General features: G+C 45.4%; 1 protein-coding gene and 1 non-coding gene across 5 annotated transcripts; both read right to left on the bottom strand.

Annotated features, from left to right (window-relative positions):
* Positions 1-841: 841 nt before the first annotated feature.
* On the bottom strand, positions 842-23,636 carry LOC117060557 (protein bicaudal D homolog 2-like). Of its 4 annotated transcripts, none has more exons than XM_033172908.1 (9): positions 23,488-23,636; positions 16,674-16,893; positions 16,350-16,562; positions 14,220-14,372; positions 11,232-11,639; positions 7,798-8,565; positions 3,678-3,898; positions 2,292-2,496; positions 842-1,467 (listed from the first exon to the last, which is right to left on the bottom strand). In XM_033172908.1, exons 2-9 carry the CDS (start codon positions 16,884-16,886, stop codon positions 1,462-1,464), a joined length of 2,187 nt encoding a protein of 728 aa, XP_033028799.1. In that variant the 5' UTR covers positions 16,887-16,893; positions 23,488-23,636; the 3' UTR covers positions 842-1,461. The 4 variants fall into 4 exon arrangements, with proteins under 4 accessions (XP_033028799.1, XP_033028798.1, XP_033028797.1 ...); XM_033172907.1 differs by lacking the exon at positions 23,488-23,636 and adding an exon at positions 22,921-23,120; XM_033172906.1 differs by lacking the exon at positions 23,488-23,636 and adding an exon at positions 22,731-22,845.
* Positions 21,054-21,212, bottom strand: LOC117061345. The gene has a single exon (XR_004428078.1). It is a non-coding gene; the product is annotated as a U1 spliceosomal RNA (small nuclear RNA).
* Positions 23,637-25,372: the final 1,736 nt, after the last annotated feature.

Raw genomic sequence — 25,372 nt, 5'->3', positions numbered from 1 at the left:
CAGTCAAAGGCAACTATGGGGTTGCAGCACTCATCTCGCTGGTCGAGGGAGCCGGTGTTTGTCCACAGACAGTTTTCCAGGTCATGTGGCCAGCATGATTAAACCACTACTGGTGCACGGAGGACCGTGACGAGTGCCAGAACACACAAAAACACCGTTTACCTTCCTTCTGCAGTAGTATCTACTTGCACTGGCATGCTTTCGAACGCTAGGTTGGCAGGAGCTGGGACAGAGCAACAGGAGCTCACCCTGTTGCGGGGATTCAAATCGCCGACCTTCCAATCAGCAAGCCCAAGAAGCTCAGTGGTTTAGACCACACTGCCACCCACGTCATATGTGGATATGAAGATCACTAAGTGGGAGTGGGTGGCATTCATGTTTTATTCTAGCTTGATCCTTTAAAATAAAAAAACTTAACTTAGTCATGTTCATTAATTTAAATGGGTCCCCTCTGAACAAAATGTAGTTAAATATTGTCCAAAGCTTATGGAATTTAGAAGGCAAACGGACAATATATTTAAAAACATGGCTTCCATTTGGGCCAGAGATTGGAACCTGTAGCCCTTCAGGATTCCCATCCTCCCTGACCACCAGTCATGCTGACTGAAGTTGGAGTTGGAGTCAAAGACAAACACTGAAAGAGCCACAAAACCCCAACTTAGATGATCCTTTCTTGCTACTGTAAGTAAATGAATGGGAACACTGTTACAGTAGCATTTTAAGTGGTACAGTCTAAAATCAAAGAGTGGTTTTCTAGTACAGTAATAATCTTACGTTTTTATCATATTTTGTAATAACTATGAATTAATGCTCTGAATTAATTAAGGGAAAAGGCTAGGGATGCAGGGAAATCAATTATTTATTTGAGGCAAACAACCAGGGGCTCATCTTGCCCCACACCACAAAGAAAACTGCTTCTGCCGGTGTCAGGATGGTGAGGTTAACAGGAGACACTGCTGGGCCCATCTCACAACATGCCTCATGGCTGCATGGGGCTACTTTTCCTTCTCCCCACAATCCATGCAGTCATTAACTATGTGCAAAACCTCATGGGAAGACAGGTGGAGAAGTGATGGGCCTGGGAGAGTACAGCAGGGCAAGGAAATTCAAGGGAAGGGAGGAACCCATCTTTTCACAGCCGGACCCAAAGCAGGCAGCCCTGGTCATTAAGGCAGACATCAGTGTCACCAACATTACAGTTCACAAAAAGGCACAGTGTTAGAGGCGCTTAGGAAAGTCATCACTGAGGCAAACAGAGAAAAGGTGTGTGTATCTTCACATAACTCTTAAGGCACGAGGGCAGGAAGCAAACACTGGCTGGAGGCGTGCTGCTGGCACAGGGCTCCTCTTGCAGGTGCCAGGCTTCCCCATGTTATGCAAATAATAAATGGGGTTCTGTGACCACAATGGAAGTCACTGAATGAGAAGTGCCTGGAAATCCTGCACTGGATACTGGCTGTCTCATCTCTGAAAGAAGAACCAGGACCAGGGAGAGAAGAAAGGCAGTTAGAAAGATACATTTAAAAGTACCGCTTGTTTTCCTATAGCTCTCCTGTGCTGGCCCTGGCATAATTTACTCACATTACAGCTAAGCATTCACACAGCACTTGAACTGCTTAAGGTGCCACCATATTGACCGATATTGCTGACCGGGGTGGGAGGGAGGACACTGAGGCTGGCATAAGGCCACCTAATGGGTTCACAAAGGTGACATTTTGTGCTCCAGGCTTCAGTGCCACACTAGCTAGCTCTCTGTTATAAGGCTGCGTGGAAGGTGGGGCAGGGGATTGCTATTGGTCCATGGACAATAGAGGCTTGGCTCCCACGTGTGTCATCATTTATTTTATTTTCATTTTTCTCTATTTTATTTTCTCTATTTTTCTCATATAATCCTTAAAACAGAGTCTCCCGAGAGGCAGTGACTGGTGGTGAGCTTCATGGACAAGTGGGGATTTGAACCCTGGTCTCTCAGGTCCTAGTCTGACATTCTAACCACATTACCACACTGGCTCTCCTGGTTTATCATCTCCAGAGATAATTGCTTGGATAAGTAAGTGGATAAGTAAGATGAACAAGTACACTGGTTATACATCACTCAAGGCTACATCTTAGGGCTATTACCCTGCCACAGTTCTATGTGAAATCTGCACTGATAAATTTGAAGAAGCTGTGTATCACTCCCAAAGGCAGCTGGGAAGCATTACATCTTAACCAGGTGAACGGCTTCAGGGGCTTTTGCTTCACCTCCCACCCATACTGGTAGCAGAACTCATTGCTCCAACTGTTCTTACCGCACTACCCTTGGATGGCCTGAGTGCCCTCCTGCTACTGCCCCGTGGCATCTCAGTCGGGCTCTCCAGAGACTCCAACCTTTGTGTGAGTGCCAGCTTCTGCTGGATGGCCATGCGCAACAGGGAACTCAGTGTCTTCTTCTCATCCTCAGCAGCTGCCAGCTGCCGCTGCATCTCATCTAGCTGACTCACATACTGGTCACACCTGGAGACAGACGGAGGTGGTGAGTTCAAGGCGAGTGTCAAGAAGGATCAATACCACAGAACCCTGGGCAGGCCTTACAGCAGCTCTCAGTTCCTTGCATATACTCAGGTTCCCATCAAATGCCAGAAAAAGAATGGAATATCCCACTGGACACTCATCATTGCTTGCTGAAATCTTGGCTCCCTTTAAATTAAGAGTGGTTTCTAGTTCTTATGGGCAATGCCTGGCAATATCTCAGAAGCTATAGGAATAGGGCATCAATAGCACCCCCTCAAAGAGCATTGCCGTATTTTTCGCTCCATAGGGCGCACCAGACCATAGGGCGCACCTCATTTTTAGAGGAGGAAGCAAGAAAAAAAAATATTTTTCTGGTTTTCCTCCTCTACAAGCCCTGGTTTTTTTGAGGATCAGCTAAAAGTTTTGCAGCTTTTTTGCAAAGGGAAAAACCTTGGTTTTTTGAGGATCAGCTAAAAGTTTTGCAGCTTTTTTGCAAAGGGGGAAAAGCAAAGAGGAAAAGCCCTGTTTTTATGGGGTTCAACTCACATTTCTGCAGCTTCTAAAGGAAAGGGAGCCTTTTCTACAGTTTCCAGACAGATAATCTAATCAGCCAGTCACATGTCACTGGGGAAACAAACAACCTCCCTCTGCAGCACATTCAACAATGGAGGGCGAGGCAAGAGGGTGGGGCTGAAAGGGAGCCGGGACTCTTCTCTCTCTCCTGATCTCTTGCTGATCAGCTGCTGAGCGGGGTCCTTTCAACACCCCCCCTTCTCTTTGTAAAATAAAAAGCACGATCCTCTTTTGGCCCCTGGGCAATTCAGCTCCAGGGACCACCAGTTGCTCCATAAGACGCACAGATATTTCCCCTTAATTTTTAGGAGGAAAAAAGTGCATCTTATGGAGCGAAAAATACGGTAACTCACTCCCCCCCGCAGCTTCCTTCTCTTGTGTGACTTCTGAGGTTTAAGCAGCTTTCCATGTCTCTCTAGGCCTTGTGTGAAACCAGCCTTCCTAGACCACAACCAGTCAATATCACAATTACTTGATTCTCCCAATCTACATGGCAAGTCCTCAGTTTCAGCACTTGTGTGAGGATAGTGGCACAATTCCAACATGAAATAGGAGCAGCAGTAGATCAAAGGCTCAATGCCAACCTACCCCCACTTCAAGAGGTGGCTTACCTCCAACCTCTGTCCCACTGCCCCTTCTCTACTATAGACACAGCTCCCTGGGATGCCCCTGTTCCTAACCTGCTGGCAAACATGGCACGTAGGGAGCAGAAAGTAGCAGCATCCTCCTTCAAGGCTTTCAGCTCATGACGCAGCTTGGCCATGGTCTCCGACACCAGCACCTTCTCGCCTTCAAACTGGCCTTTAAGGTTTGAGAGGGCGGCCTCTGCCGTCTAAAAGGGAAGGTTGCCAAAGGTCAGATGATGCACTAACAAAATGAATTTCAATAGGGACAAATGTAATGTTCTACATTTAGGCAGGAATAACCAGATGCACAAATAAAAGATGGGGTACATCTGAATTGCCAGTAGTAGCTGTGAAAAGGATCTAGTGGTCTTTGTAGACCACAAGCTGATCCTCAGTCAACAGTGTGATGCAGCAGCAAAAAAGCAAATGCTATGCTGCATCAACAGAAGTCTAGTTTCCTGATCAATGGAAGTAATACTACCACTCTATTCTTCCTTAGATAGACTATGCCTGGAGTTCTGGGCTTCACAATTTAAGGAGGATATTGACAAGCTGGAAGGTATGCAGAGGAGGGATGACCAAGGGTCTGGAAACCAAGCCTTATGAGCAATGGTTGAAAGAGCTGGGTGTGTTTAGCCTGGAAAAGAAGAGATATGATAGCCATCTTCCAATATCTCAAGGGATGTTACATGGAGGATGGAGCATGCTTGTTTTCTCCTGCTTTGGAGGCTAGGACTCGAACCAAGAAAGGAGATTCCAACTAAACACCAGGAAGAACTTTCTGACAGTAAGAGCAGTTCGACAGTAGAAGGGATTCTCTTGGGATGTGGTGGACTCTCTTTCCTTGGAGGTTTTAAAGCAGAGGTTGGATGGCCATCTGTCACGGATGCTTAGTTGAGATTCCTGCATTGTAGGGGGTTGGACTAGATGACCAATGAGGTCCCTTCCAAGTCTTTGACCTATAGTTTCTCCCCCATGGAAACACCCTCCACAGTATGCAGAAAGTATAATCATTAAAGCACTGGCACACAAACATAGCAAACACACCATTCTATGCTGTTCTGCATATGTGACTCAAACAGGCAGCTGGAACCACTCCACCCACAAGAACAATCTTGGAAGAGCCAGGCACATGGGGCTACCAGCCTGCTGATAAGGAAATACCCTCAAGAGGCTACTTCACTTTCAGGTCAGCAACAGGGAACACATCAACAGGGCACCTTTTTTCAGAGATCAAACAAGCTTATTTGTCTCTAGGATTACACTCATGGGTGGCCCCATTCTTGCTTCAGTCCTTTTTTTAAAAGCAAGAGAAGATGCTCCAGCAAGGAGCCTCCAGAACACAGCCTAGGGTGCTTGAAAGATCCCAGGACTGCTCAATCCTGCTCAATCCAAGGAGTATTCCCAATATCCAGTCTTACACATGCAAGCTCCGAGGACACATGCAAGCTGTGTCAGAAATTCGTCATGTGCATTTTTCAACAGTTACAGGTCCAATTGCAACCACGTGGAGATCTCTGGATGCCAGGTTGGCGACTGACATCTCCATCTGACTAGCCCCTCCAGTTTTTTTAAGCAGGTAAGCGGAAGAGTTTATTTATTGCATTTATCTCCTGCCTTTTTCTCCAAGGAGTACATGGTTAACTCCTCTCCTCAGTTCATCCCTACAATGACCCTGTGAGGTAAGTTAAGAGGCTGTGACTGGCTCAAGGCATTGCTGTCAACTTTTCCCTTTTCTTGCAAGGAATCCTATTAGGAATAAGGGAATTTCTAAGTGAGCTTCATGGGGATTTGAACCCTGATCTTGTAGGCCCACGTCCAACACTCTAACCACTACACCAAATTGGCTTCCTACAGTACTTATGCTATGGAGTAGTTTATATAAGTTAAGTAGGTAAATAAATATGGGGAAAGAAAAATGTCACTTAGAGTAGGATCTGAAGTGTTTTCCTTGAAGCTTGAATTTGTTTTATTCTGGATTGTTTGTTTTACTTGATGTTTTAATGTGTTGTAAACCACCAATATTTTTTCTTTAAAATGTAAAGTGGTATAGAAACAAAATTAACAACAAGCTTCATTTTTTTTAATAAAAAGGTGCCTAAACATTCTGTTGTGGTGACCATAACATAGGTTTAAGGTGCCATTTGGTGATTAGATTAAATATCTGAGTTTCTAACACTGAATGCAAGCCCTTTCTGCCTTCTTTCCCAGGCCTGGAAAGTTGGAGAAAACCTATCAACAGCATAAGCACAGGGTTCATGCTGCAAACATTGAGGAAAGCAGCAGCAGTTGCTAGGAATGCAGGGCTGTGAAAAGAACAGGAGGAGCAGGGAGGAGGAGCAGAACAGGAAAAGGACAGGAAGGTAAGAGTGCCCCAGGACTGCAGCCAAAGGAAGTGGGGTGGATAAACCCCTCCCAGACAATTGGAAATACTATTAACAGGGTTGCTATAAGCCGCCACCCCCTCCAAGTGCATTTTCTTGGTGTGCACTGGATGCTGTCAGTCCATCCACAGAGCTTAAATATGGCACTGGTATTTAGAAGGCAGGGCCTGCTGTCTGTGCACCTAGACAAAGTGCCCTGCTCTGCATTCTCCACCATCTAAGGTGCAGCTAGTGGTTAAATGTGTCAAGGTTTTTTTTCAGCTGTTGTGCCCAAACTCTGGAACCCAGGAGGCCCACTTAGCCCCATACCCATCAGCTTTCCAAAGACTAGTGAAAACTACCTTATTATTTAGGCAGACCTGTAGCCTGCCTCCCCAGTCTGCTGCTCTTTGATTGTTATTATTTAATTGTTTCTTGGTGGCTTTCCAAAAAGCAGCTTATGGAACATTAAAACAAATGGTATGCAAGGGCCTATGTTCACAGGCCATGCCACATCACACCCAGGCCTATTTATGGGCCAAAATCATGTGGGAGCACTGAATGAGAGGTTGGGAATACAATTCCACTCCAGAGAATCTCAGTTTTAGAACACATTTCTAGCCTTCATTGTTGTAAGCCACCATCAAAGTATTTCTGTTGTGGGAGGAGGAAATGCAGCTAATAACAATCCACAGTTAACCTGACATGATGGAAGCCACAAAGAGGATTAATTAAAGAGAAAGACATATGCACTGGAAAAGATGTTTTTAAGGCATTGCAGTGATGGAATCCAACGGCTGGGGTGCTCCTAGAATGCTCTCTCTGCAAACTGTTTTCGTGAGCTAATTTATGCTACAGCTTGACTATGTTATCAGTAGGAAGGAATGTGAGTTTGAGTAAGGTGAGCACAGATGGAGGAAACAGGTGAACTGCAATAAATCAGCTAACCAGGGAAAGAACTCTGATTTGAACATGTGAAAATATTCAAGCTAGAAAACAATGCTGAAATCTGGAAATAAGAACTTACTGAAATACTACACATGCTGTAATCAAATATATACACTAAGTTTTTTAAAAAATATATTTGCTGTTTGCAGGGTTGTAAAGGGGCAGCTGATGGAAATTATAATTGGAATTATGGGGTGATTTCAACTAGAAATTGAGAACTAACAGCAATGGGGGTCTATCATGGACAAGAAGAGTGGGAAATCAGTTTTGGAAATTGTATTGAATTAATTCAGTAATGATTTGTAATAATTTGGAAAATCAATAAAAGTAATTGGAATAATCCCTTGCCCCTCCCCTGATATACAGAAGAAACCTGTGCAAAATAAATGTTGTATAATTCTGCATTTTGCAAGATCGCAAAATATTGCCTAGGCAAAGATTCATTGACTTTTAGACACAACATACTCGCAGCCTGATCATACCTGTTTTGTGACTTCTTGACACCTTCAGTTTTGCAGTCAGTGTAAGAAAATTCCCGTAACTCTCACTGATGAGCCCATTTGGCAGCAGAAGCCTAGCAGAACCCCATTCTTCTTCCTCTACCTGCACTGTTTGGCAGGAGAAGCAGCAGGAAGACGAAAAAGGTGCTACTGGCAGTGGGCAACCCCCAAAAGTGCTCATTGCACTAGCTGAGGGTGCTCCCAGACCCGGCTGCAGGCCCACACCTTTCTCACCCTCCCCATCCTATTCACTCGGGCTGACTAGCACCACAGCCAGGCTACTCCTGCACCCACCTGCTTGTTGGCCTTGAGTACTGTGCGCAGGGTGGCGATCTGCTCCCGCTTAGTGCTCAGCAGGGACTTCAGCTTCAGCACCTCCTCCACCAGCACCTCCTTGTCACGTTCCAGTTCGGCACTGTGCCCCATCAGGCCCTGCTGATGCACCAGGGAGAGCACCACCTGCAGGTGCCCTAGTTGTTCTCGCAAGACGGCAGTCAGGTTGGCCACATTGAGGGGCTCCAACCCACAGGGGGAACTGGGGCTGCTGGCTGGGGACTGGTCCCCACTGCTGCTTGTCTCCATTTCTGTGAGTAGGAGTTTTCGGGAGGACCGTCTTCTGCACATGCTCCGGGCTCCACGGCCTTCCCGGTAATAGTCCAACACAACACGCTGAGGGGTGATGCTGTGGCAGGCACAAACATGATGATACAGAGCAGCCATCTCCTCAGAAAAACCCAGGAGCTCCTCCTGGGCCTGAGCCAGCCGTGACTGACTCTCCCGTGCCATCCTTCGGGCAACCCGCAGCTCCGTTTCTAACTGAGCAGCTGCCTCCCTCTCCTGCTGGGCTGCCAGCTGGGCCTTTTCTAACTCTTCATGGCAGCGCTCCCTCTCACAGGGTGATGGGTGGTCCCCGCCATTGCTAGGGCCAGCATCCAAGGTCTGAAACTGCTCCACCTCATGGTTGTTGCACAGCTGTTGCTGAGCTAGAGCCTCCTGAGTGCTGCTCAGCTGTTTCTTAAGGTCCTGCAGGTCTGAGGCAAGCGAGGCCTTCTCATTTTCTGCCTAATAATGCAAACAGGTAATTAGAAAGGGGGTAGGGAGAATTTGGTGTTTATGTTTCCCAACCCAAGGCATGGAGATAAACTGAGCCATAACCTAAATCCAGATCCAAGGAGGCCAACAGAACTCTAAGTTGTTGGGACATGCTCAAGAGCACTTTATGTCAATACCAGGCTATGCATTTTGCAGAGCTACGTCCTGGCATGGAAAACAGGAACTAAACTGGGAGTAGTTGGCAAGGACACTCTTAATAGGCAAGTGCTCTGAGTGAGCAAGGACAGCCCTGGTTTTGCAGCCTTACCCCAGAGATTAAGGCTGCTCAGTTCTATTCCGAAACCGTGACCCTTTTGGAGGGATCAATACAGAAGGGACAGGCTTCTCTCTTTATAGAGCTTGCCACTCCCAGGTCTCAAGTTTCCATCTGGGCTTTAAAGAGCCATACAAAAAGAAGCTGAGCTTCAGGGCTTTTGATTCGCAGCCAGGTATTTCCTTTGGCCAATGGCTGCCAGAATGAGGCTAGCCGGAAGTGACCCAGAATCAACTATCATAGCATTCACCTTTCGGAGGCTCTCCAAACAGGGTGATCTCTAATACACAGGATAAGCTGTTAAAAATAGAAGATGGAAGAGAGCTGCATTCTAGACAAAAATTGGACAAAGTGGACAAATGTCTCCAATACCTTGCAAGAGTAGCACAGCATTCAAACCTTCACCAAGACAACTGGCTTGGCAGGAGGGAGAGAAAATCTACAGACAAGCAGCCTGAAGGGGGTGGGGAAAGTGCAACAGGGTCAGGCCAGAGCATGACGCCAGCTGGGCAGGATGTGCAGCTGCTCGGAATAACTTTAGTGGCTTCCTGCCACTCACTCTACAGGCGACTGAGAAGTTTACAGCTCAATCGGAGTGGGGAGACAGACAGACAGACAGAAACAGCAGACTCCATAGACAAGATTATTGCCAGAGCAGACACCTGAAAGCAATGCCTCTGGCATCCGAGCAACTTGCAGCCAGAATAGCTTCTTTGAGTTCACTGTGGAGCAATACTATCAAGCCATAATTTTTATCTCTAAATCCTTGTTTAGAAAATCACTTCCAGCCTAGCATTTTCTTAGCTTTTGCTACACCCATGCTCCCCGCACTGCAGAAAGAGGAAATAGTCCCATTACAGTACATTTTAAGCTTTGAAGAACAGGGACCCACTTTTTGACATCGCAGCCTGATTGCTCATATTGCAACGGTGGCCATTATTTGTGCTGTAATACATGCATCCTCTGTGCCTGAGGCAAAACTGAATGGCAAGTAGTTCTAGGGGATGCCATCCAATGCTGCACTGGACCACTTCAGGATTACAGATGGAGAAATCAAGGGTCTACAAATCTGGCTGGAGTTGCCCTTGCCAGATAGTCAACACCAATATATCCCACTCCTGCATCCTCTGTGAATGGGGAGGGAATAATATTTCTCCCTCTTGATTTTTTAAATTTTTTTCTTAAAGTAAAACTAATACAAATAGAAATGTGCACCCCACCACGAGACTATCATTTATCATAATTATCCAACTTTCCAAAAATTTAACACTTCTTGAGATGGTTTGACTCCTTTCTGTTTTAACAATATGAACTCCAGAAATAGTCTCCGTATTTCCTCAAAAGTCATTTCTCTTCCATATTGCCCTTCTTACTTTAATAGCACACATTAATTTATCATTAATCGCTATATCCCACACTTCTTTGTACCATTCTTCTATTCGATATCCACCTTGCCTTTTCCATTTCCTAGCTATGATAACTCTTGCCGCTGTCAACAAGTTTGTAAGTTCTTCATAGCTTGTGTACAAGGAGGGAATAATTCTGCCGGGCACAAGAGACCACTCACTCTCCCCAGGTTCTCTGACAATTGTGTGATTGGATGAAAGCAAGGGATAGTTACGTGGCAGCAAATTGTTACTCTTTCCTTCATTAAAGACAAACATGAAGTGAAAATGTCTTCCCCTTCCCAAGTTCTTTGCAGGTACAAGAGGGCTATGGGCTGGAGGGGAAGAGGAAGAGAAAAACAAGGGGTCTTGCCTCACCTCAGCACACTGGGCTTTGCACAGCTAGTGCTGTTTATTCCCCAAGCACAGCATAAAATGAGAACTGAAGCATATCCCTCCTAACAAGTTCCTCACATGCACCAGAGGACTCTTGTGTGGGAGATCAATGACAACTGCCTATTAGCCAAAGTAAGGGATGGACTGTCCAAGGAAGAAGAATTTGGTTTAAAAGACACCCTCCTGTAAAAAACAAGTCTCTGCACATACAAACATAAATTACTGGGGCAAAGACTAAACTAGAATCTTCTTGCCAATACTAGCTTTGTTTTTCTACAATGGAGCATTCAACAATTTGATTCCCTCCCTTGAAGTGTTCCACAGTAACTACAGAGACAGGGGCAAGGACTTTTTCAGAAGTTGGATACATAGTACATGGCAGTGGACTGAATCTCTAACAGAGCTGCAAACCCCAAGTTAGCCAGCTGGGGTAGAGTGGGGGGGGGGATAGCCAACCATTCAAATTGGCCCAAAACATAGCACATCTTGCTCCGCTGTGCAACAGGAATGCAATTCACGTTGTTAGTCATCTCATATCGAAACCGAACTTTTCCCTGATCCACAAGGCTCAACCTGCTTACCTGGAGCAGCTGTTGCTGCAGTTTGTGAATCTCTGCCAAGTTAAGCTCACTGAAGAGGTCAGCCACAAGACCAGGTGCAGGCCGGAAGCTGTGGGGTGTGGAAGCCATGCTCCCAATGCTACTGGCATTGGCAAAGCCACTATCCTGCTCCTCTGCACGGCTGTGGTTAAGGTCTTCCAGGTTGGCTTGCAAGCTGCTTAGGGAGTCATGGCGCCCTCCTGTGCAGATGGCCAGCTCTCGCCGCAATTCCTGCTTCTGCTCACGCTCTGCCTGCAGAGCCTCTAGTGCCTCCTGAAGCTGGTGTTCTGCCAGGTCCCGGAGACGACCCAGCTCCAGCAGCTGAGTCCCAGCAAGCACCAGCTCTTCCTCTCGGCAGCTAAGGGCATGCTTGATGCTCTCAAACTCCACCTGAGGCAGGAAAAAAGGGCACAAAACTAGGTGGTTGGCTGCTGCTCATCATGCCATGCCTCCCCCAGTATTTCATCTGAATTACTGACATCCAGATCTCTTTCAGTTTCAACATCACTTGGACCAGTTTGGCATGATTGAATATGGCACATGCTTACACTTTCTTTTTGCACCAACAGATGGAAAACAATCCCCACCTTCCTTTAAGATCCACCAGCAAGCCGTCTTCCATGTCCTCTTATTTAAGTGTGAGACAGATATGTGGAATTGTGGACAGGCACCTGCCTTGTGGAACTTCCTATCACCACCATTCCAGCCACCAAAACAAGAAAACCTGATACAGGTAGGTAGCCGTGTTGGTCTGCCATAGTCAAAACAAAACAAAACAAATCCTTCCAGTAGCACCTTAGAGACCAACTAAGTTTGTTCTTGGTATGAGCTTTCGTGCGCATGCACACTTCTTCAGAGTGAAACCTGAGTGAGCTTTCATTGGCCTATTCATGACGTAGATAACCTGGACAGGCATTTAAGAGCTATTAAACAATTGTGTTTTATTCATCTTGCACATTATTCTGCAACAAGCTGAAAATAACTTTAAAATGCAAATCCTATATCTTAGTAGCAAAGGTGGTGGTCCTGTACTTTTTAGTGAAACAAGGCCATCAGCAAAGTCAATATGTCTGCATAATTGTGGAACTATAAAAATATTAGTTTAACTCAACACAGAAAGAGACATAGCAACAGGTATTTGAATCCAGAAATTGGACTATGAGAGCAATTAAACATCAGTAAAAAGCAAGGGGAAAGGAACTTAAGAGATGGAAGAAGAGGAGGAGGAGTTTGGATTTGATATCCCGCTTTATCACTACCCAAAGGAGTCTCAAAGCAGCTAACATTCTCCTTTCCCTTCCTCCCCCACAACAAACACTCTGTGGGGTGAGTGAGGCTGAGAGACTTCAAAGAAGTGTGACTAGCCCAAGGTCACCCAGCAGCTGCATGTGGAGGAGCAGAGACACAAACCCGGTTCACCAGATTACGATACTACCGCTCTTAACCACTACACCACACTGGAAGTTTGTTGAGAACTGGCCTGCTCCAGTCCCCAACTATTAACACCACTGCAGAGCAATCAATATTGTGGGATGCACACATGAGTATAGCAATTACACACACACCCTTCAGAGCTTTTAAAAGCTCTAATCCCTTTGAAGTTAAGAGCCTTGGAAAAATATATTCATTTTCATAAAAAAGACTTCCTCCAAACCCAAATTTCAAGTGTCATTCCATATCAAGTGATCCAATGTACACTTGTTGAATGATCAAAACTAAGTTTAAGTTTTGATCATTCAACAAGTGTACAAAATATTGGGGAAAAAACTGGATGACATGAAGTAAAAAAAAATTGGATCACTTGATATGGAATGACCCTTAACTCAGTTGGTTAGAGCATTATGCTGATAATGCCAAGGCTGCAGGTTCAATCCCTGTAAGGGACAGCTGCATATTCTTGCATTGCAGGGGATTGGACTAGATGATCCTCAAGGTCCCATCCGGCTCTATGATTCTATAAGAGGCTTGCTTCACGTTCCTAATAGTGGTAACTCGGAAATCAAACGGAATCTGTACTGGAAGTCCGTTCAACTTCCAAAACGTTCAAAAAACAAGGGGCAGGAAGCTCCTGCAGCCAATCAGAAGCTGCAGAAATTGTGCTGGACGTTCAGGTTGCAAAAAGGAACACTCACTTCCGAGTTTGCGGCGTTGGGGAACCAAAACGTTTGACTCACAAGGCGTTCAGGATCCAAGGTATGACTGTACTACTGTCTTTCTAGCATCAGGCAAATATTTTCTTTTTTTAATTCTTCAAGACAATTAAAAGGTTTTAAGATTTTAAATGGCTAACACTTTAAAATAGGGCTACATTCAACTAATAAGTTGCGCTAGCAGGAGCTGGCACAAGTCCTGGTAGCACAATGTGGCTTCCCTGCCTCCTCTTGCACCCCCATATCAGCTTGGGACGGTCGGGAGAACCTTCAGAACAGTGCAAATGGGGAAGAGGAGAGGAGATTTCTACCCGGCAAGCAGAATGCTTGCACTGGCAGAATGTTCATATTAGCATGACATTGAATTCCACCCTTAACATTTTGAACTACAGCTTTAAATATTTTTAGACTGTTTATGATGGTTGGTTGCATGTTTTAAGTCCTATAAGATTGCTCCTCCAATACAGCAAGACTGCTGAGGTTCAGACTCAACTAATCAAGGCTCAGAATTCAGTCATCTCAGAAGTGTCTCTATAGCAGCTATTTTAGTATCACCCTGCCTCCATCCACAAGCCAGCCAAGGTCCATTGGGACATGGTTGTGGGTGAAAGCAAACATACATTTGCAAATTCAGGTGTACACAAATGAAGCAGTATTCCTATAAAGTATTATAGCATTCCTATAAAGTATAAAGCAGTATTCCTATAAAGCAGATGCTATACAATGGCATGGTTGACATCTGGTCCACACGACTGTATGAAAGGCACACATTCAAGCAGTCAGTGACAGGCCCACTATAGTATGTGAAAGATACCAATACCTGACTGCCCTTGAGCACGGAGACCTGCTTCTGCAGGGAGATGTTCTCCTCTTCAAGTTCAGCACAGTCCTGCAACTGACGCAGCTCCCGTGTCTTGACCTGTTTCATCTCCTCACATAGCCGGGCCTTCTCGGATTCTAGGATCTGGCGTTCCTGGGAAGAGAGGGGGAAATAGGAACCAAGTCAGACATGCCACAAACCACCCATCATATTGTATTACATCAAGGCAGGATTAGATAAGGAAGAACTTGATATAGGATATCTTAATGGCAAGATCCAATACCCAAAGCAACTTCATCCCACAAACATTTTTTAAAGCTTTCTTGCTCCATGTTAATTCATGGAGGCTCCTCATTAGCTTTAAAACCCTGCTTTTCTGGGGGTCAAAGCTGCATGGGGAGCCTCCACCAGAAGAAAGTACTTCTTCATGCAGCTCATGCAACTTGCTCCCAAAGGAGTCCATGAGGACCAGCAACTTGGATGGCTTTAAAAGAAGACTGGACAAATTCATGGAGGATAAGGCTACTAGCCATGATGGTGGCACTCTGCCTCCATAGTTGGGAGACAGCTTTGCTTCTGAACACCAGTTGCTAGAAACCAAAGGAGGGGAGGGTGCTCTTGTGCTTGGGTCCTGCTTGAGGGTTGCCCACAGTCATCAAGTTAACCACTGTGAGGACAGAGAGTTGGTCTAGATGGCCTACTCCAGCAGGATTCTTCTTACATTCTTGAGCACAGAGACCCCACCCAACCCCATTTCAAAGCTTTGTCCTCCAACTTGGAGGATAACCAGCATGGCAACGGGAGGCAGAGCTAGCATGATTGTCCCTGTGGTCCCCTTCATCTTTTTAACATGGCCCAAGGACTTTTTAATATGCCTGAGGACTTGATTATTAAATCAAAGTGAGGGAGAAGTGTCCACATGGTTTCACACTTAAAAATATATCTACCACTTACACCAAGCTGCAAGTACAAGCTGCTATTGGTGGTCAACCACAGCAGAACATTTGTCATGGCATGACGGTGAATTTCACCCACAGAGTACACTGTAGAAATAACAAAATGCAGGGAACAACGTCTCACATTCTCACTACCACTTTTCCCATTTCACAGCTAACCAATTTTGCATTCTGGTTTGTTAGGGCCATTGTTAAATTCCCTTTTTTGCTACTCTGCTTTTCTACGTTACACACTACAACAGAGGCCCACACATTTTGGTTGGCTGGCTACCAAGGCTAAATTCTATGGTTGCCAAGTTCTTGTTCCTCTCAATAGCAGAAGGGCAAAACCTTATTCCTGATTTTGCACTGTGAGCACTTGAAGCAGCTCAGAAACATACCACAGCTGTGAAAATGATCCCCCAAGTCAAAGTCTGGGGGAATTGCCACACTATCATTCTGAGGCATTAGAAACACCTTCCAAGCTGCAAAACCAAACAACCACTGCAGACCTCCCCTGAAACTTGGAGATGGAAGTAGAACATGCTTGAGGTACTTCAAAAAGCTTGGAAGCAATGAGACACAGACAAGCCCCAGCCCTCCTCCCATTATGAGGGTTACCACAGTTGTGTTGTGCTTTAGAAGACCTCCAAAGCACAGCATCATTTCTGAGATGATTCCCGAAAGCACCTCCCCAGCTTCAAGTTTCGGATGACCTCTAGGGTTCAACAAGCTCACCAGAATGGGTGGGATACTCTAGCTTTATAAACTCTAAACCCATAAGCACTGAGTTAGTATTCTATGTAGCTGGCTTTCATTAGTTTAAAGAACAAAAAATAGAACTTCCAGTCTTGATGGCTGCAGAAATAATCTCGAATACACATGGGCAGTGGCTGATGAGATCTTCTGAATGGAAACAAACAGGACTTACAGTAGCCAGATACTGGGGTATCTGCAGTGCTTTATACAACTTGAGGTCCTCATCTGCCCCTTCCTATCTTAGAAACTATTATGGATATAGGTGGCACATCAATCAATAAAACAGTGGAAACAGAATTGTGCAAAATGCAGCCAACAGCTTACTACAAATATTTCACCCCTTTATCAATTTAGCAACTAACCTAATACACTTTAGAAAATACATATGTACAGACTGGACCACCCCCACCCCAGTTTCTTAACTTGATCACATTACCTTCCTCAAGTCCCGCAGAGCCACACCAATACGTTCATTTTCTACCCCATTGTTGTCCAGCTGGGATCTCAGATGCTTTACATTGTTCTGAAGCTCCTCAATGGTCTGAGTCAGGCAGGCTTCTTTGGAAGCAGTTTCTCTGAGCAGACATTCTTCTCGGCTCTCGCCATCAGCTGCTGCCCGTTTGTGACTGCTGTGGGACTCTGCCAAAGCCTAGGCAAGATAGAAAGAGGCAGGAGATTATGGTTAAGAGCACACTGCCCAAGCTGGGCGCATGCTAAGGGCAACCTTGCCCAAGGCAGAACAGGGGAAACTTTCACTCACCTCCTTCATGTGGACCAGCTCCATGCGTAGCACCTCCAACTGGCCTTCCAGCTCACCACAGCGCTGCTTAAGCTCGCCATTTTCCTCCAGCACAGCCAGCCCATATTGTGCAGCCTGGACTTTTTCTCGGGTTGCCTCCTGCAGCTCAGCCACCAGTCGCTCCACCTCTGCTTGAAGCTTTTCTGGATCTTGAGCCATGGAGGCTGCTGGCATGCTCCCCCTGGCCAATGACAGATAAATATTTGCTAGGAGGTAGGAAAGCATAGGTGGAAGCACAGAAGATAAAACTATCAGGCTTCTCTATCCAATAGACAGAGCTGCCGGTCAATCCTCTTTTAAATCCCATTATGGAGATCCCCTTCACACCCAGATTTCATCTCCTCTGCTCATTCAAAACTCAAATATGCCACTGGTGCTCCAGTCCAACTAAAATCTGGGGTGTTCTTAGGCCACCACTCAGCATGGATGAGTAACATCTCCAGGCAAGTCTCATCTATTCATCAATTTGACCTATACTACAGAAAAAGGCATATAGGTATATTTTACTCATTTTTATTTAACAATATATACCACTTGGTTGTAGTGAAGCCTCTAAAACAGTTATAGGCAATTAACTGAATAGACATGTATGTGGTAAGGCAACTGCACAAGTAAGGTTTAATTTGTGGCTACATACAGTAACATTTACAAGTCTGCCTTGACCTAACCCCCGCCATAGACAAAACAGGCCAAAGATGGCTCAGTTGTTCATTAGCTAGGCGTTAACCAGGATCTTGAGAAAACACAAACAGCAAATAAACAAAGATACAAAATCAGAGTACTAGCCTCCGCCAATCTGATTACTGCACCCCAACACATTTTGAACTTTTATGGAGCTAATGATTCAAAGCCAGGCAAAGAGTTATTGTTCTGGGAGACATCTGAGAAAGAATAGTTTAGATGTTAGCCTCAGACACCAAGGCATAAAATATTTACTGGGAGTTTTAATCCACTATATCAGCATGCAGGCACAACTACTTAAAAATCAATTAACATGTGTATGATTCATCATGCAACAGTCGCAGCTAGACCATTACTGTGCCAAACATTGGTGCCTATTTGGTCAGAAACATCACAGTCCTCAGCCCGGCAATTGCATCCCACCCTTTCTTTCTCCAAGGACTTCAGCATGGCATAATTAATGACCAAGACAGAATCAGATGAAAAGATAATAGTACCACTGGGAGAGGCAAATTCAACCTGCCCTCAAATTACGTTTAATGAGATCTCCCCTGCTCACAATATATGTGGCTGAATATAAATGTATTGCATTGCTTCTAGAGGAGACCTTGGCTTTGATAGACCCTCTGGACGCGTGGAACTCAAAAGAGCGTCCAGTGAAAACACCTCCATGCAAAACCTTGCCTATGGAACATGCTCCTTGAAGCATATATTGTAAGAATTTCAAGGTCTTTCATATATATATACATTTTTTTTTTAAACAGAATTTATTAACATTTTCATAATATAACATAAACCCAACCCCACACCTACAAATAGAAAAACAACTACAAATACACATAAAGTCAGGATTCTTCTTCTTACTTGTAACCTTACAAAAAAAAAAATTCTAGTTCTGAATCTTGACGTTTGACTTCCCCCGCCTTTTCACCTTCGGTTTTAATTCAATATACTATTTCCTTAACAACTTTTCTCTATAAAAACAATTTAACTTTACTTAAAAAAAGAAAACATACTTATCTCCAACTTTGCATTATACCTTAAATCTTAACCAAATATTCTTATAACTAAACTTATTTCTTCTGTCCTTTATCATGCTGCTTTTGACTTAAAATTCAATATCTCCTTACTTATTTAAAATAAACTTATCATTAACCGACTTCACACTCCGACTTCGGATACCATGGCAGACCATTTAGATTATACATTTAGTTCTTCAACCCACTCCTCCTCTGTCCATTGTCTTTTCCTGTCTTTCTCCAGCGCCAAATCTCCCATTGTCTTGCTCCAAGTGTCCACAGGTCCAGGCTGCATCCACAGCAAACCCCGCATCGAGCCTCAAGGCGTTACTCATCTGCGTTCTGGGCTCCTCCGTTTCTTTTGCTTCTTCTTCTTGTCAAAATTCTAATTCCATGTCCCTCGCCCCCGAGCTGCCACCTCGGGGTCTGGGTGTTGTAAGTTTTCCCATTTCCCGTTGCTTTTCCCGGTTTTGCCCAGCCATCTCAGACCATCTTTCAAACGCCTCTCCCAGCTCTTTGCCAAGGCATGATTCCATTGTATAGAACTTTTGAAAAGCCTCCTCTGTGGAAAGTAGATCTTTTTTATAAATGATTCCACTCAAGACTTGTAGTTTCCGATCAAGCAATTCCATCTGTAAAATAGTGAGCTTTTCCTCATCCTTTAAATATGAGTTCGATACCAGTGTGAGCGCGAAGTCCAGCATTTTGAGAGAGAGGGTGAGTGTCAGATTTCAGTTCCTGTCTCTTCCTTCCTTTGTTTCAAATTTTTCCTACGACACTCCAAGTCGCCGCCATTTCTCCGAGGCAGGAGTATAAAGACCAAAATTTCAAACGGAGATATTTTTCCCCCAGTTAACCCCCAAAGGGAGGTCTCAACAGACTCAGTTTTCAAATTCCAAATACTTTCTAATGATTGTTGTGGCAGCAGTCACTTAAAGAGTTAATTTCTTTCAGCAGCCGAAGGGAGGGAGGCGGGCTGCCTTTCTTCTTCCCCCAGAGCATTCCAGGAATACAAAGAGTCAATCAATTACTCACAGCCTCCGGGTTCTTATCAGCTCCTTAATGACAGGTAGAACTTAGACGCTCATCACAGGCTTTGCCGCCGCAATTTCATCCCGGTTGGGGCTTCTCCCCTATGGCCCGGCTCCGTAGTCCCTTCACCCCCACTCCCCCTTTACAGGGGGTGCGGGGGAAGGGTTCGGAGCCACAACGGGCACAGCCGGGGAGCCCAGGGCACGGGACGCTCTTCCCGCACCCCAACCGGAGCCCTGCTATGCGGTTGCAGGGCTCCTGACCCCCGGGATGAACTGGGTGCTTCGCAGCCGAAGCGACCCACGACCACCCATAATGGCGTCGCAAGCGGAAGTCCCTTTCATATATATATACATATATATATATATACACACACACACACACACACACACATATAATTATTAATTTACCAAACAAAAGGCCACATGTCTGAAAACAGTACAGAAAGACAGGCCTCACTCCATTTTGACTCCTAGCTGGTCAAGTGTTTTCATCTGCAGGGAGGAGGTGAGAAGTCTCTGCCTGAGGATGGGCCATTTCCCTCACAAAGGACAGCCATTAGCCCTACCTGCCAGGGAGGAAACCTTTTGTTTTGCAGAAATGTGTGTCTGGGAGTGGTCAAGGAGAGATGGCATAGGTGTGGAAAATTCCCGTTACCTCCTCTGACCCCCCCCCCCCCCCAATTTGTGATGTAGCTCTGATGTATCTGGGGTGGTGGTGGTCTTGGGATAACCTCTTCTGTGATTGGATGCTGTTTCTGGGGGTGGGCTAGACTCCAGGAGGGATTTTGAAATGTATTTTCCCTCCAGGAGGGATTTTGAAATGCCTGCTTTGTTCTGGGTCTTTTCCCTGAAAATCATTGCTGTTGCAACAGCTTCAATAAAGATCAAGCTTACTAGCTGCTTTGCTTCTCAATCTTCTCTGGTTGGCCTCTGTTTTTTACTCCTACCAATGGAGAACCTGCAAAGGACTTTGCAAGGGCTCTTGTGTACCCCATAAGGGAATAAGGGCAGATTTTTTTCTTATTACACATACTAAGAGAGGCTGCTACAACATGACACATGGAAGGAGTTGCTTTTTAGGGATATAGGGGACAACATTGTTTTATGTTTTATAATTTAGATAGAACTAGCATCTTCCCCATGAGAAGAACTAATTTATAGGAAAAGACCAAGAGATGTCTGGGAACCGGAGAGATGCCTTTCAGAAACTCAGAAGCCCAGAGTGAAGGCAACTGTCATTCTTTACACAGCATCCAGTACCACCTCTGTGCATAGAATTATCATTTAGGAATATGCAAGGTTCCATAAGGAATATGGAAAATATAAGCATTTTTGGTGGGGATACAGAGAAAGCATGCAGCCATGCTTAGGGAGGTCAGGAGTGAGGTTTGTTTTCCTTGTAATAGGGAGGGGGCAAACTTAGCAGCAGAACAAAGCTTCTCACACTGGCTAAACACTGTAACTGCAAGCTTCTCTATAAATAAAAACAAAACAAAAAACAAGCAGTAATCAGAAGAAAATACCACTGTCTAATGGGTGGAATATCAGATTAGAGTTCATGTCACTGTTCACAACAGCTATAACTTGCTTTTTGTTATTATCTGCTGTTCACCAAGTGTTAATGCTTTGACAATTACCACAAATTACGCAGTCAGGTTTACATTTAGGGAAATCGCAGGGCTTAGCACACCCAGCGTGCAACGGATGAGCCTCCAATCAGGAAAATTCCTTCAGGATCAATATATCTTCTACTACCAGGCATTTGGTGAAATAAATGTTTTTTGATTGGCCAGACATCCAAAACCAAGCTATATGCTGACCTGGAAGATATGTGCCTTGATTTCCATTGCTTCCCATTACAAAATGTAACAAAATGTTGTCATCCACTCCTTAACATTAAGCATTTTAAAGGATGTAACAAAGCAACTCTATCAAAGAATGGTCCACCACAGACTTGTAAATAGTTACTTGCCTAGAAAGTAAATAATGTAATTTGCATCAGTCTATCTTGAGACAATGGAGCATGCCTCTGCCTTCCCTAACACCCCAGAAAAAAGATGTTACTAGCTGGAGAAGTACTGGATAGCAAAGGTGGAGAAGGGTGCCAGTCTTCCCTTCACAACCCAGAACACCTTATTTGCACCCGTCCAGCTCTAGAACCCACGGAACCAAATACTATACTGTAGTTTTCAATCACAGGAAATGAAGCAGACAGGAATAGAAATACAAGGTTGTCCAGAGAAGACTGCAAAAGAGAAAAATGTGAGACTGCCACTTGGTTTTCTGAAGCAAGTTGTATCTTCTCCAGATCATTTTGCTAAGAAAACAAAGAGCCTTATGACACCTTAAGGCTAGTAAGATTACCACAGTTCCTACAGTGGGTACTAGAGGAAAGGAGGATATAGCTTAAAAAACTAGAACTAAACTCTGCTTTCACAACAGTCTTCAGACAGGCTTGAGAGACTTCTGCTTTGATGACACAAACTGATCAACCACCACTTGACTTCCCTCCACGCCAATGCAATGAGTTACAGACTACAGCGCTACCTTTATGAGTCTGTCAAAGACTGAGTGCAGGGCAATATTAGTACTGTAATAAATGCAGAGGCCTACTTGCCACCAAGGTGAAATAGATTTGTCAGGGCTGTTCCAATTTAAGACCACAGGCAAGGGCTCACAAGAGAATGGATTGTATGAAAGAACACTACATCACACAAGCTTTCACCTGGAGGTTCAGTTGGTATAGCCCTGAGGCAAACTGGCCATTTTGAAGAGAAGTAGGCCAGAGCTGAATGTATGAGCTGGTAAGAAAGAGGACACAGTCAAACAGCTGAAACCCAAAGTTAACAAGGCAGTAAGCAACAGGAGTCAAAACTGTGGCATTCAAGATACCACAAGTATCAAATTAATGCTCCCATAAGCAGTAAGAAATCAGCCCTGAGTGCTCACTAGAAGGACAGATCCTGAAGTTGAGGCTCCAGTACTTTGGCCACCTCATGAGAAGAGAAGACTCCCTGGAAAAGACCCTGATGTTGGAAAAGATGGAGGGCACAAGGAGAAAGGGACGACAGAGGATGAGATGGTTGGACAGTGTTCTCGAAGCTACTAGCATGAGTTTGGCCAAACTGCGGGAGGCAGTGAAGGATAGGCGTGCCTGGCGTGCTCTGGTCCATGGGGTCACGAAGAGTCGGACACGACTGAACAACAACAACAAAAGCAGTAAGAACAATTGCAGAAAAATGCTGTAATATCCTGTCTTGGAGAAACAACACATGCATACCTACCATCCTTGCACTCCAGAAGAATGACCACCTCCTGCCATTAATCCCATTTTACCCATGAACACATGCTAGGGCAGTAGCCAAAGTAACTAATCTAGATTAAGCAGTCTAGGAATGTGTAACTTGACTTCACATCATAGTGCAGAAGATTGTTGCTTCACATTCTTTATCAAGTAATGGAAACAGCACCCACCTTTAGCTGTGCTTCCAGCCACAGAATCAAATCGGATCCTGTGCTCCAGCCACAAAACCCCACACTTTCTCCTCCACCCGGTGCTTTGTGTGACACCTTGCCAGTTTCCGAGATCTCAAAACCTCACTGTTCTGCGACATTTTGGTTGGTCCCAATAAAAAAGTACTGCCCTGCTGTGGATTTCTGAACGCTTATTTCGCTTTTTTCACGCATCTCAAAACAAGGTGGGAAACACCACCCTACTGCGTGACTGGCCAACAAGTCAGAAGATTGCCGAGAAAGCTGCTTTGGAAGCTCAAGTAAGAAAAAAACTGTTGGCCTCTCTCTGCGCGAATCCGTTTTGAGAATAATGCTGCTTCCCCTCCCCCCTCAAAAAAACCCCGAACCCCCAACACACACCGCAACGTTATAACGCCCTTGCGTTACAGAGGCGCTAATTTCGGGTGTCACTTTCGGATTTGACCGCGGGTTGACGCGAAAGGACGCCACTCCCGCGGGGCAAAGGCCGTGCTCGACACGCGCAGTCCCGCAAGCGCTTCCCACTCAGAGGAAGGCGCGCAAACTCACCTGCGCCCTCACCTCGTAGGGAAGGGGCGTGGCCTCCGCCTCAGCGTCCTCCAATAGCAGAGCGGCAGCGCGGCTGGGCGCGAAGATAACTCATCCGGTACCCGGCAGAGGCCGACGTTTGGGATTTCCGCCTCAGGCGGGAGGGCGGGACGCTTCCCTCTTCTCCGCACACGGCGTTCCCAGGTGCCGCTCCGCGCGGAAGGCGTCAAGCAGTGACACTCCGGGGGCCAGCCGCGCCAGGCGGCGCCGCCGCCATCAGCAGACTATTCATCCTCCTCCCTCTCCTCCCCCTTATAAGCCCCACTCCTCCTCCCTCCTCCTCCCCTCGAACGTTTGAAATTCCTTGCGCGCCATTATGTCTGACAGAGCGAAGGACAGATAACGTTGATTGGTCTCTCCGGGCAACCGACTCGGCGCGCCGTAGTTCTAATTGGCCGGTTCTTTCACATAACGCTCTTCCTCTGATATGATAGGCTGAGCAGCAGGCGGGGTGGAAGTGGGCTGTGCTATATGGGATACGCTTTGCTATCGGCTTCTCAAAACTGCGCCCCTCTTGCCTTCTGTTTGGCTAGATCCTCCGGGAGCCACGCCCCATATTCTATTACCAGGTCCCGCCTGTCCAACGGAAGCCTTTTGCTCCTCCCCTCTTTTGGCGGCCAACGCTCTTTCCTGGTCCCCACGTGCTTTCCCTTTTATAACGGTCAACGACAGAGGGCCCGGACGCACGCTGATTGACGTGTGTGTAGGCCAATGAGAATGCAGCTTCGGCAGATTTAATTTGTAGGAACCTCCCTAATGCTCCCGCCCTCCGAAATCTGCGTGAGGTGAGGGAGGGTCGGGAGGTTTAGGATACTTACAGGTATTGCTTTCTCAGAGGAAGAAAGAGCCTTCAAAGGGAACGTGGATGAGCGATAAGGGGTCATTTTTTCCAAGAGGGCCAAGTGCTCTCTGTAGAAAGTATAATAATAATAACAATAATTAATAATTAATAGCAATAAAGGAGAAATCGACAAACAAAAAGATAGGCATGGTGTCTGTCTGCTCCTTGATATTTTTTATTATTATTATTATTATTATTATATTATTATTATTATTAAATATTTGTACCCCACCTTTCTCCCTCACAAGGTTTTAAGGTGGCTTACAGATAAAATATACACCCCAAAAGACACAGACTTATGAAGGGGAAGAGAGAGTGATTTTAAAGAAACCCAATACTGGTGAGGATGATTAATAAGAACACTGCTAATTTATATGGCTCCATCCATGTGTCATTTTCCAGAAGGACAGCCTTATCAGCCTGTTGCAGCAAAAACACAACCTACAGCCTTGCAGAGCTGTCAAGATCCACAAATTTTCCACAGCTTTCAAGTGGAAACACAGGGAGCTGCCTTGCACCAGTTCAGCTACCTAACACTAATCAATCTAGCTCAAGGCCGTCCACTCTGACTGGCAGCGCCTCTCCAGGGTTTCAGGCAGGGATTTCCCTGGCCCAACCTGGAGGTGCCTTTGGGAATTGAAGCTGAGATGTTTTGTATACAAGGCAGATGCTCTGTTACTGAGCCAGGACCTCTTCTCTTTTACACACACATGCACACACACACACACACACAAATATTCACCACATTGTTTGTTCTTGCTTAAATCTGTTTCCTGTAAAATGCTGCAAAGTATTGTTTTCAACCCTCTGGGTCTTTTCAACAATATTGTGAAACTATGTTTTGCAAGAGATGACGTATGCTACTACAGCACAGTAGTACAGGGCATCTTGCAAAATCCTACTTCCAATATAAAAAATATAAATTTGCAAAATTACAAATAAAAGCAAGGCTCTTGTCCAGGGGAAATGTAGTCAATAGAACTTAAGTTTGTCCCGGCAAAATCA

This window comes from Lacerta agilis, chromosome 16 (assembly GCF_009819535.1).
Source record: "Lacerta agilis isolate rLacAgi1 chromosome 16, rLacAgi1.pri, whole genome shotgun sequence".
Taxonomy (NCBI): domain Eukaryota; kingdom Metazoa; phylum Chordata; class Lepidosauria; order Squamata; family Lacertidae; genus Lacerta; species Lacerta agilis.
This window is presented reverse-complemented; position numbering and strand designations above follow the sequence as displayed.